Below are 13,736 nucleotides of genomic sequence, written 5' to 3' on the forward strand. Positions count from 1 at the left end.
TAAAATTACAGGTGTAATTATTTTTATACTCCATGAATATAACTCCTTGAACCTTAAAGCCATTACTGCACTTGGTTTTCTCCTTTACAGATGAATCCATGTTTGTTTGCTCAGTTGAGTTTTGACTTGAGTCTTTTCTGGAACATGAGATATCTGTTTCTGCTGCCATTCTTTCTTGTCTTGAAACTATAACCTGGAGGGAGAAGATCAAATTTTGTATAATTTTAATGTGTGAGGGGATAGAAATACTTTTCCCAAACCTAGATTGTGATACACTTCTCTATATAATAGGAGCAACAAAAATGAGCACCACTTGAGATGTTTGACAACACCTCATCAAATCATTTCATTTTATAAATAAAGAACTAAGACTCAGGTAAAGTGGCTTCAGTACGTCACGTAGTTAATCTTACTAAGAGAGCTAAAGTAAAAACAGAACATTTTTCCTGCTATATTTTCCTGTAGTTGTTATCTCCACAGCAATCAAATACCAAGAATTTCTGGAAAGTTTTCTGTCAGTTCAGTACCTTTGTAGGCCCAATTGTGAAATAGCATGATTTAGAGAAAGAACACTGGGAAAAGAAAATTGGTTTATATTACCAGATTTGTCAATATCTGTGTGACCTTGTACTACCCAAAATGGTACTAGATATTTTGGGGTCTCAGTTTTCTCATCTGAAAAATGATGAAGTTAGGTTAAATGGCCTGATTCTAAGGTCACTTCCAGGTAAAATATAAGTTCCTTAGGGACAGGCTCATACTTTTTCCCAAGTACCAAATACAGTGCCTTGATAATAAATGTTTGTTGAACAGTACTGACTTCCAGCCCTTGAATTTATCAATAGGTAGACATAAAGAAAATATAAAATAGCAAGCCTTGCCTTGAGAAATGTATAATGCAAATGGAAAGATAATACTTATACACAAGAAACCACAGAAAGTACAAAAATGTGTAATATTGTGTGTTAGTTTGTGTAGTGAAAACTAGAATTCAGAGAAGGGGGAGATCATTGAGGGATGAAATATACCTGATGGAGGAGGTGGAACTTAAATTAATCATTGTCCTTTGGTAAGATTTGGATAATTCACCATGAGCTTTCTTCAGAGGGAGACTCTACTCTGAAACTTTCTCCATAGTGGGTCCAAATTCAAGCCCAAATAAATGGCTTGAATGAAAAAAAAATGCCAGTCTTTCACCAGACTGTACTGAACACAATTTTTTCATATACATGTTATTCATATGGGCTGCTAGCTTTGTACCAATGATGTTGCCACTCCTCCCCCACATATACACTTTTCAAACTCTTGAATTTCTACTCACTTTTATTTTATTAAGTTAATTTATTTATTTTTAGTCTTCAACATTTGTTTCCATAAGTTTTAAATTTTTCCTCCTCACCAAGATGGCCTGCAATCTGATATAGGTATTACATGGACATTCTTATTAAACATATTTTCACATTAGTTATGTGGCACAGAAGAATTATAATGAATGAGAGAAACCATGAGAAAAAAACCACAACAAAAAAGGAAAGAATTATAGTCTGCTTTTCTCTGCATTCAGACTCCATACTTCTTTCTCTGGAAGTGGATGGCATTTTCCATCATGAGTCCTTCGGGATTGTTTTAGGCCCTTGCATTGCTGAAAAGGGCTAAGTCTATCAAAAGTTGTCATTTCAGACTGTGGCTGTTACTGTGTAGAGTCACTTTTTAAAACCCCAATTAAATATTTCTTCGTCTCTCTTCTGAAGTCCTTTCCTGACAACCCACTTAGTAAAAATTTTACCTTTTTTAGAGCTGCTGAAGCAGTTTAATTGCCATTCTTGAATGCACTTATTCTAAGATGGATTTTATTGATCTGTGTATATGAAAAAATCCTCTACTAGATTGCAATTTCTGTGAGCTTAGAAACTTATCTTTTCTAAATATTTTGTTCTTTCAGGCTCTAAGCCTGGAGATTTATGCACTATAAAGACAATAAATGTTTATTAAATGGAATTTAATCAGATGTGTAATTTGTATGTATGTTCACAACTGTGACTTTGATGAAGTCACTTGGCCTCAGTTCACCTATCTATGAAATGTGAAGGTTAGATGTGATGAGCCCAAAAGTCCTGTTTAATTCTTAAATTGCATGACTCTACCTCTCTACTCTTGGCTCTACTGGGAGAAACATCAAAGGTTGAAACAGGGGAGGAAATTAGAAATTATCTGATCCAGTTCCCTCATTTTAAAGATGAGGAAACTGAAGGATGGAATGTTATAAAATTAGTCCCAGCTGTTCTCATAGCTTATGTATTTATTTTTAAATTTTAATTTTCAGTTCCAAATTCTTTCTTCCATCTCCTCCCTAACATATTCAAAAGGCAACAAATATGATGGTCATCATACACATGAAGTCATGCAAAATATATTTCCACATAAGACATCATGCAAGAAAAAAAGAGAAAAATATATACTTCAATTTTGTACTCAGAGTCCATCAGTTTTCTATCTGGAGGTGGATAGAGTTTTTCATCATGAGAAGTGTGGTGGATCATTTCATTGAAGAGAATTGCTAAACTGTTAAAAGTTGATTAGCATGACTAATATTGCTGTTGCAATGTTCATTGTTCTCCTGGTTCTGCTTATTTCCCTTTGCATCCATTTTATGATCTTTGCAGATTCTTATGAAACCATCCCTTTCATTATTTTTCCAGCACGATAGTATTCCACCATAATCATATCCCATATAAATAGATATCCATCATTTTCCAGTGGGCATCATTTTATAATCATTTGTCACCACAAAAAGCTACTATAAATATTTTTGTAAATAAGAATTACTTTCCTTTTCATTGACGTCTTTGGCATATAGACCTAAAAGTGTCATTGTTGGGTCAGTAGTTCCTAATTGTTCTCCAGAATGGTTGGAGCAGTTTACAGCTCTACTAAGAGTACCTTAATGTATCTATTTTCTCATATCCCTTCCAACATTTCTCATTTTCCATTTTTGTCATCTTAGCCAATCTGTCGATAGGTGGCATCTCAAAGTTGTTCTATTATTCATTTATCTAATTGTTAGTGATTTAAAAAATTTCCATGTGGATATTGACAGCTCTGATTGCATCTGAAAACTGTTCATCAATCAGTTGAAAATGGTTCCTGTTTTCATAAAATTGGCTCTGTTCCCTACATATTTGAGAAATGAAATTCTTTATTAGAAAATTTACTATAAGTTTTTCTTAGTTCTTGATTTTCTTCTAATTTTAACTACACTGAATTTGTACAAAATCTTTTTAATTTAGTGTAATCAAAATGTACATTTTATTTCTTGTGAATGTCTCTGTCTTTTGTCTGATTGTGAACTCTTACTCTCTTCATAGATTTGACAGATAACTTCTTCCATGCTGCAATGATTTGTTTATGATGTCAACTTTTACATCTAAATCATGAATCCATTTTGACCTGGTCTTGGTATATAGTGTGAGATATTGATCTATATCTAATTTTTGCCAGACTACTTCCCATTTTTCATGGTGGCTTTTTGTTAAACAGATAGTTCCTAGTCCATTGACTGAGATCATTGGTTTATTAAACACTAGTTTACTGTGTTGATTTGCTTTTGCATATTGTATAATTAATCTATTCCACACATCAACCATTTTATTTCTTTTCTACTACTAGACTGTCTTGATGATTACTGCTTTGTAGTGTAGTTTGAGATCTCCTAATATTAGATCCCATCCTTCATATCATTTCATTTATTTCCTAAATATTCTTGATCTTTTGATCTTCCAGATGAATTTTCCAATATTTTATTCAAACTCTGTAAAAGAATCTTTGGTATTTTGACTGCTATGTTATTTCAAATGAAACCTCGGTTTGCTCCTGATTTTCATTTATTCCACAATAACAGATGTGAATTTCATATGCAATACCATTTTAAGGTTAAAATATATTTTTTCCATGCAATAATATTTTATTTTTCCCAATTACATGTGATGATAGTTTCCAATATTATCTTTTATAATGTTTTGAGTTTCAAATTTTCTCCCTCTGTTCATTCTCCCTGCCCCAAGACATCAAACAATCTGATATAGGTAATACATATAAAATCATAGTAATTACATTTCCACATTAGTCTTTTTGTGAAAGAAGAATCAGAACAATAAAAGAAAATCCAAGAGAAAAAACAAGAAAAAAAGTGAAAATGGTATGCTTCAATTTGCTTTCATACTATATGGATATGGGCAACATTTCCTATCATTAGTTTTTGGGAATTGTCTTAGATCATGGCATTGCTTAGACTATGTAAGTCTATTAAAGTTGGTCATTACATGATGTTGTTGTTACTGTGTAGAATGTTCTCCTGGTTCTGCCAGCTTCACTCAGCATCAGTTCATGCAAGTCTTTCCAGATTTTTCTGAAATCTACCTGCTCATCATTTCTCATAGAACAATACAACTCCATTACTTTATTTTACTACAACTTATTCAGCCATTCCCCAAATCGATGGGGATCTACTCAAATTCCAATTCTTTGCCAAAACAAAAAGAGCAACTATAAATATTTTTGTACATGTGGATCCTTTCACCTTTTTATGATCTCTTTGAGATACATACCTAGTGGTGGTATTGCTATATCAAAGGATATGCATTTTCATGGCCCTTTGAGCAGTTCCAAATTGCTCTCCAGACTAGTTTGAATAGTTCACAACTCCACCAACAATGAATTAGTGTTCTAATTTTCCCACAACTTCTCCAAAAATTTTGGTTTTTCTTTTCTATCAAATAAGCCAATCTAATAGATATAAGGTAGTACCTCAGAGCTGTTTTAATTTGCATTTCTCTAATAACAGTGTTATAGAGAATTTTTTTCAGATGACTATAAATATCTTTAATTTCTGTATCTGAAAACTATCTGAAAAAAAACTCTATACTTCGACCATTTATCAACTGGGGAATGATTTATAGTCATATAAATTTGAATCAGGTCTCAATATATTTGAGAAAGGAAAACTTGTTCAGAAACACAGGCTTTAAAAAAAATGCTTCCCAGCTTCCTGCTTCCCATCTAATCTTGGTTGCAATGACTTTGTGCAAAACCTTTTTAATTTAATGTAATCAACATTATGCATTTTGCATTTCATAATATTCTCTATCTTTTGTTTGGTCATAAATCCTTCCCTTTTCCAAAGAGTTTGATAGTTTTGTTTTCTATTCCTATTCTAAATTCTTTAATTTCTTTTTTCTTCTCTTCTTGGCCCAGCTAACACTTCTAGGACAATATTGAATAATAATGGTAATAACGGGCATCCTTACTTCACTCCAGATCTTACTAGGAAAGCTTTTAATTTCTCCTCATTACATAGAAAGCTTGATGATGGTTTTAGATAGATATCACTTATCATTTTCAGGAAAACTACATTTATTCCCATGCTCTTTAGTGTTTTTAATAGGAATGGGTGATGTATTTTGTCAAAAGCTTTTTCTGCAACTATTGAGATAAATATATAATTTCTGTTAGTTTTGTTACTGATATGGTCAATTATACTTATATTTTTCTTAACAGTTCAATAACTAGTCCTGCACTCCTGGTATAAATCCCACCTGATCATTGTGTATTCTATTCATGACAAATTGGTGTAATTTCTTTCCTAATATTTTATTTAAAATTTTTGCTTTAATACTCATTAGGGAAATTGGGCCTTAATTTTATTTCTCTGTTTTGTCTCTTCCTGGTTTAGGTATCAGCACCATATTTGTGTCATAAAAGGAACTTGGTGGAACTATTTCTTCACCTATTTTTCCAAATAACTAAATAGTAGTGGCATTAATTGTTTTTTACATGTTAGGTAGAATTGATTTGTAAATCCATCTGGCCCTGGAGATTTTTCCTTAGGGAGTTCATTGATGGCTTGTTCAATTTCTTTTTCTAAAATTGTATTTTTTAAGTATTTCCTCTTCAGTTAATCATGTTGATTCATATTTTTAAATATTCATTTATTTCAGTTAAATTCTCAGATTTATTGGCCAACAGTTTGGCAAAATAGCTCTTAATTATCACTTTAATTTCTTCTTTGTTGGTGGTGAATTCACCCTTTACATATTTGATATTGGTGATTCAATTTTCTTCTTTTTAAATCAAATTATACAAAGATTTATCTATTTTATTCATTTTTTCCCATAAAACCAGCTCTTAGGTTTTTTTTAATAATTCATTTTCTTACTTTCAGTTTTATTACTTTCTCTTTTGATTGTCAGAATTTCTAATTTGGTATTTATCTGAGGATTTTTAATTTGTTCCTTGTTGTTGTTATTGTTGCACTTCCAATTCACTGATCTCCTCTTTCTCTATTTTATTCATGTAAACATTTAGATATATAAAATTACCCCTAAATACTGCCTTGGCAGCATTCCATAAATTTCAGTATATTGTCTCATTATTGTCACTGTAATGCAATCATTGATTGTTTTGATAATTTGTTTTTCGACCCACTCATTCTTTAGAATTATATTATTTTGTTTCCAATTGATTTTTAATTTATCTTTCCATGACCCTTTATTACATGTAATTTTATTGCATCATCACCTGAAAAGGATGCATTTAATAGTTCTGCCCTTTCTTGCATTTTATGGTGAATTTTTTATACCTTAATACATGGTCAATTTTTGTGTAGGTGTCATGTACCACTGAGAAAAAAGGTAGATTTCTTTCTATTCCCATTCAGTTTTCTCAAGAGGTCTATCATATCTAAATTTTCTAAAACTATATTCACCACCTTAACTTTCTTCTTGTTTATTATGGGATTAGATTTATTTAGTTCTAAGAGGAGGAGGTTGCGGTCCCCTACTAATAGAGTTTTATTGTCTATTTAACTTCTCTAAGAATATGGTTGCTTTACTACTTGGTTCATACATATTTAGGATTGATTTGCTTCATTGTCTGTAGTACCTTTTAGCAAGATGCAATTTGCTTCTTTATCTCTTTTAATTAGATTTACTTTTGCTTTTGATTTGTCTGAGATTAGAATTGTTTGCTGGGGCCTCAGACGCTGGCAGCTAGAGACTGTAGGCATCTGGCAGCTTACCTTGTGCTGAGCTGATATTCTAGTGGTGTTGTCTGGTGAGTGCTGAGGCCAGGTGAACTTTTTCTACATTTTCTCAGATCTACACTGAAGCATGGGGAGGTCCAACCACCACTGAAGCATGTGGAGACTTGACCTCTGAAGGAAGCCTGCTTGCCAGAGGTTGCACTGGAGCATATGGCAGTTCTCAGAACTGGAGTCTACCAGTTCCCCTTATTATCGTAGAGCCTATGGTGGGTTCTGGTGTTGACATTTACCTGTTCCACCACAATGGGGCTCAGAATCTCCCAGAGGTTTGCTAAGGTTGGGCTTGCTGCTGCCTTGTTGAGATGCTTCCTGTCCTGGAATATGTTCTCCTTTTACTTGTGTGAAAGGGACCTTTCTTACTGATCCTTCAGTATTTCTTGGCAAAAAGACTGCTCCATCACATCTTTCTGCTGGCTCTGCTGTTCCAAAGTTTTCTCTGGGGTACTATTTTCTACTTTTTCAGTCAATATGGGAAAGTGACAGCTATTTACTGCCTTCTCTTCCATCTTGGCTCCTGGAAGTCCTGCTCCTTTCTTTAAAAACAAATCAAATTAAGCAATGGTTTATCTATCATAATTTTTTTCATAGGAGCAGCTCCTACTTTTATTTATTTATTTATTCATTTATTTAGTTCAATGGTTTTCTTACATTCAATTTTATTAATGTCTCCTTTCACTTTCAGGTTTTCCAATTTAGTATTTAACAGGGATTTTTAATTTGTTCTTTTTCTAGTTTTTTTTAATTTACATGCTCAATTCATTGCTCTACTCTTTCTCTATTTTATTCACATAAGTTTTTAGATTTATAAAATTTCCCCTAAGTACTGCTTTGAGTGCATGCCATAAATTTGCATGCATTATATAATTATTGCCTTTCTCTTTAGCCTAATTAATTTTTAATCTTTATGATTTGTTCTTTGAGCTGCTTGCTTTTCAGGATTCTATTATTTAGCTACTGATTAGTTTTTAATCTTTGTTTCCATTGCCCTTTATTGAAGGTAATTTTTATTGCACTGTGGTCTGAAAAAGAGGCATTTATTATTTCTGCTTTCCTGCTTTTGGTTATGAGATTTTTACGTATGGTCAATTTTTGTGCAGGCACCATATACTGCTGAGAAAAGGTGTATTTCTTTTAATTCCCATTTGATTTTCTCTAGAAGATGATCATAAACAACTTTTCTAATATTCTATGAATCTCCTTAATTTTTTTCTTACTTATTTTGTGGCTAGATTCATGTAGTTTTGAGATGGGAAAGTTGAGGTCCCTTATTTTTATAGTTTTACTCTCTATTTCCTCCTATAAGTCTTTTAACTTTTAAGAGCTTAGATGCTGTGCCATTTGATGTGCCTATTTTTAATATTGGTATTACCTCATTATCTATGGTACTATTTAACAAAATGTAGTTTCTCTACTTGTCTCTTTTAATTAGATATAGTTTTGCTTTTGTGTCTGTAACAGAAAGAACTCTAGCATATGCAGGAGGGTCTGCTGCACAGGTTCTTACATCTGCTTTTCTAAAAGGAAAGAAACTTTTGAGGGGTCAACAATCACTTTAATCAAGAGCTTATATCATTCACTTAGTTCAGGGGGGAAAGTCAACAACCTGAACTTCAAAGAAATATAAACAGAGAAATAAAGACCAACAGACAGAGCTTCCAATTGTCTGACCAAGCAATACATACATCACAGATCAACAGACAGATTCAACTGTCTGACCATTACATACATACATAGTTACCAGAAAGAGAAGTACCAACCTCTGAATTTTCGAAGCCAGGGAAGCCCTTAGCAGGCTACTCAGATTCTCATCTGGCCAAACAAACACTTGCAATGAGCAAGCACCAAAACAAAAAACTCACCTCAGAGTATATATACACTTTTCAGAGCCAGAAGGCATCACAACCCTTGAGAACCAGTACCTCATTAGAAATTAACAAAAGGTGTGGGCCTTCCTCTAAAACAAATCTCTCCTAATCAAGCTTCCTTTATTGGCAGACTCATTAATAGGTAGGGAAGATCTTTAAGTCTCTTTAACATAATTAACATTACAGTGTCGGAGGTTATGATTGCTATTCCTGTCTTTTTTTTGCATCAGCTAAAGCAAATATATAATCTGATCTAGCTCCTTATTTTAACTCCATAGGTGACTCAATTTGACTATGTTTCTTAAAAACAACATATTGTAGGATAGTAGTTTTTAATCCATTCTGCTATCCACATCAATTGTATGAGTGAGTTCCTCCCATTCACATCCACAGTTAAGATTAATGTGAATTTTCCCACATCCTATGACCTGTGCCTCTTCTCTCCAGGCTGTTTTCATTTTTATCATGGTTTTTAGGTAGTCCAATAATTTTTAAACTATCTCCCCTCATTCATTTACTAGGTCAATTGTTTTTCCAATGATATACTTCCTCTTTTCCCTTTTCATCATTCTTTTGACTTTGTTTTGTTGCTTCTTGATGTCTCCTGCAATCAGTAGCTTCCACTTGCCCAAATCTAATTTTTAGGGAAGTATTTTCTCCTGTGAGCTTTGTTAAAAATATATTCAACATTTAATTTTTTAAAATTGTGTATAAAAGCAATTTTAATATTCATTTTTTTTTACAATTTTGAGTTGCAAATTTTTTTCCTTCCTCTCTCCACTTCTAATTGAGAAGCCAAGAAATTTGATATACATTATACATGTGCAGTTATGTAAAACATATTTCTGAAGTAGTCATGCTATAAAAGAAAAACAAACTCTTCCAAACTCTGGAAAGATAATGTTTAAAAATATGTTTTGATTTGAATTCAGACACCATTTGTTCTTTTTCTGGACATAGCATTTTTCATCATAAGGCCTTTGGATTTTCTTGTGTCATTGTGCTGATGAGAATAGGTGTCATTCATAGTTGGTCAATTTACAGCATTGCTGTTACTGTGCAAAATGTTCTCCTAGTTCTGCTCAATTTACTTTACATCAGTTCGTGTAAGTCTTTCTAGGTTTTTCTGATAACATTCTGGTAATCATTTCTTATAGTACAATAAATATAATATTCCATTTAAATCATATACCACAACTTGTTCAGCCGTTCCCCAATTGATTGTCTTCCTCTCAATTTTCAATTCTTTAACACCACATAAAAACTTCTATAAATACTTTTTTTAACATATTGGTTATTTTCCTTTTGCTTTTACCTTTTTAGGACGCAGATCTGGTTTGTATTTTGTTCTTCCCTGTCATCATAATAATTTCCAAGGGTCAGGTTTTTTTTTTTTTTGTTTATTTCTTAGTTTTGTTCATCATAACTATAGTGAAGGTAAAGGTTTTGGGAGGAGATCTGTGGACTGGAAAGTCAGAATACTTAATCGATCGTCAATATATCTATATATCTCTATCTATGATTAAGTTCTTAATTATTAACACAGAGGTTATGGTGAAGAGGAATTTTTTATATTTTTTCTTGAGAAAAAAGGGTGAATGAAGGGAGGATTGATCAATAACTTTCACAGAGATTCTGAGAAAGTGATGTATTTTGATATAGTGAACCTCAAAGGAAGACTGGTTATTGAGAGATGGAAGCAGAGACAGAGTAACAGTGCTGAAAAAGAAAGTGTCAGTGTTGTCAGAAGAACTATCAGTGTTGAAAAGAAAACATACCTACCTCTTTTAGTGTAACAGAGATATGAGAAAAAGTACACTCTGTACTAGAGAAGAATAGGGAAGACATGTATTCTGGGGGAGGAGTTTGTTGTCCAGAGTGCCAGAAGATGAAATAAACATGAAAAGAAGAAATCTAAGATAAAACAAAGTTCATTTAAAATATACATATCAATGTGTAATTTACATATTCCTAAGTTAGAAGAATTTTGAACATAGACTTCATAGCCTAAATTGTGGCTCTTGTTTGAGGATCATCTCAGAAAGAACAGTCAATCAACAAGCATTTACTAGGCAATTACCATATGCCATGCACTATGCTAAATACTAGAGATTCAAAGAAAAAGCAAAAACACTCCTTGCTCCAAGAAGTTGACATCTTCATGGGGAAGACAAAATATGTAAATCAAAATCTCCTCTTTCCAATTCATTCTCTAGTCAACCATTAAAGTAATTTTCCTAAAATGCACACACTTCCCTTTCTCAATAAACCCCAATGGTTTCCTCTTTCCTCTAAGAGCAAATGCAAAATGCTCAGTTTAGCGCTCAAAGCCCTTTTTAGCCTATCTTTGTCTTACCTTTCCAGTATTGTTACACCTTACTCCCCAACATACTCCTTCAGTCCTGTGACACAAGCCTTCTTGCTGTTCCTTAAACAACACACCCCATCTTTTGACTTCTGTCATTTTCTCTGAATATTTTCCATGTTTTGAATGTTCTCCCTCCTCTTAGAAGAGGACAATGTCAAAACATCTAAATACAAAGACTCAAAGAAAAATATGAATTGGTCCCAAGCCGAAGAAGTTCTCCTAGAAAAGCTCAGATTTGGTAGTAAGGAGATCATTGAGGAGATTTAAGGTAGAGGAGCCAAGATGGCAGAGTCATGATCTTCCAAATTTCCCTTATAAACAAATTCTAAAATAATACCCAAAATCAAATTCTTGAGTAGTAGAACCAACAAAAGGTTGGAGTGAGGCCTTTTTTCAACTCAACCCAAATTAGAAGGCCAGAAGGAAATGTCTATCACACTAGTGTATTGATTAGCTCAGAGTCCGTGTGGTGCAATATCATTGGTGGGCCTTGTGGTGGAAAAAACAGCAATAGTGAATTTGGAAAATCTCAAGACAGAGACAGTAAGGGAATCTGTCAAGTGGTCAGAAAGACATTACAGAGGACTCCCAGCATAGCAGTGAGTTCAATACAGGGTATATTTTGGCATCCTCTATGGCCTATACCTATTTCTGGGGCACAGTTCCAGGGCTAAAAGGAGCATTGCTTTCCGAAGGGCGCAGGGGTCCTAAGGAACTGAATTGCCTGAGGTATCAGTGGAGCAGGTATCACACCTCTATCTGGATCACACCAACTTAAGAAACATCAAAAATTTATAAACCACCAGAACTCGTTCTAAAATAGTGCCAAAAAAAGGTTGATAATGGAATAGAAACCAAGATGGTGGAGTAAGGAAAGAACTGGCCTGGGCTCTCAAAAATTCTTCTCCAAACAACTTTACAATAGTTCCTCAAAATGAATCCTGGAGCAGCAGAACAAGCAAAAAGAGAAGGTGAAACAATTTTCCAGCCCAAGACAACTTAGAAGGTCAACAGGAATTGTCTTTCTCTCACAGATGTGAAAGTGGAGCACAATTCAGAACAGGTGGTCCATGCAAACCAGCATCAGGCCCCAGAAAAGCAGTGTAGGGAGAAGTAAATCAGCAACAAACACTCCTGGAGTTTTCAGCCCACAAATGGTAAGGGGATCAGACATTGTGTACAGGACTGCATTGCCTGAAAGATGATCTGGTCCACAGACTCAGGTCAAAGTCTGAGGGTGAGGAGGATCATTAGCCCAGTGGAGCATGAGGTTGTAGGGGAGCAGACATCCTAGTCACAGGTGCAAGGTCTAAAAAGGGGCTTGTGGTCATCAAAGCACAAGTCAAGATAGGAGTGACTGAAAATGTGCAGGTCTCCAGAATTAGCTCTAAAAATAGCAGCATGAAAAACCTGGAGCTTGGGACAGTATCCCCTTGGCCCCTGAAGCAGAGGCCAACTTGAACATAAGGTTAAAGTTAAGATATAAGTTGGGAAAATGAACAAAAACAAGACAGAATTTGACCATATAAAGTTACTTTAGTGACAGGAAAGATCAAAACTCAGATGAGGATGACAATGGCTACACGTGAAACCTTAAAGAAAAGTGTGAATTAATGTCAGGTCCAAAAAGAACTCCTAGAAGGGCTCAAAAAGAATTTTAAAAATCAGAGGGGCAGAAGAAAAATTGGGGAAAGAAATGAAAGTCATATAGGAGAATCATGCAAAAAGAGTCAACAGCTGGGCAAAGAAAGCACACAAATGGGAAAAAAAGATATATAAAAATTCACTAAGGAAATGAATTCCTTAGCAAGTAAAATTGATCAAATTAAAAAGGAAATAAAAATTCACTAAATAAAACAACTTACTAAAAAGCATAATTGGCCAAATGGAAAAGTAAGCACAAAAGCACAATGAAGAAAAGAATGCCTTGAAAATTAAAATTGTGCATGTGGAAGCTATTGGCTCCAGAGGACATTCAGAGATAATTAAACAAAATCAAAAGACTAAAAAATAGAAGAAACTATGATATATCTCATTGAACAAAAAAGCAACTTATCTGTAAAATCTATCAAAGTGAGATCAAATAAGAATGAGTGGCCTGTCTGGCATGATTAAAGACAGATATTATATATATATAATTTCAAGAAATTATGAGAGAAAATTGCCCCAGTATCCTCGGACCAGAGGATAAAATACCAATGCAAAGAATTCACCAATCACTTCCTAAAATGAAAACTCCCAGGAATATTATAGCCAAATTCTAGAGCTCACAGGGCAGAGAGAAAATACTGCAAGTAGTCAGAAATAAACCATTCAAATATCATGGAGCCACAGTCAGGCTCACACAAGATTTAGCAACTATCATTTTAAAGGAGTAGAGGCCTTAGAATATATTCTAGGAAGCAAA

The 13,736-nt window shown here is 33.8% G+C and overlaps 1 protein-coding gene across 3 annotated transcripts in view; it reads right to left on the minus strand.

Moving 5' to 3' along the window:
• The window catches only part of LOC140533611 (solute carrier organic anion transporter family member 1B3-like), an 86,809-nt gene that overhangs the window by 64,781 nt on the left and 8,292 nt on the right, over window positions 1-13,736 (minus strand). For 2 of the 3 annotated variants that reach the window (XM_072653559.1, XM_072653558.1), the window contains exon 2: window positions 53-193. In XM_072653559.1, the coding sequence (XP_072509660.1) occupies window positions 53-169 (117 nt within the window). In that variant the 5' untranslated portion in view covers window positions 170-193. Of the gene's footprint in view, window positions 1-52; window positions 194-10,276; window positions 10,403-13,736 lie in introns of those variants that run through there. The other variant, XM_072653560.1, reaches the window with a different exon arrangement.

The sequence above is a fragment of the Notamacropus eugenii genome, chromosome 3 (assembly GCF_028372415.1).
Source record: "Notamacropus eugenii isolate mMacEug1 chromosome 3, mMacEug1.pri_v2, whole genome shotgun sequence".
NCBI lineage: Eukaryota > Metazoa > Chordata > Mammalia > Diprotodontia > Macropodidae > Notamacropus > Notamacropus eugenii.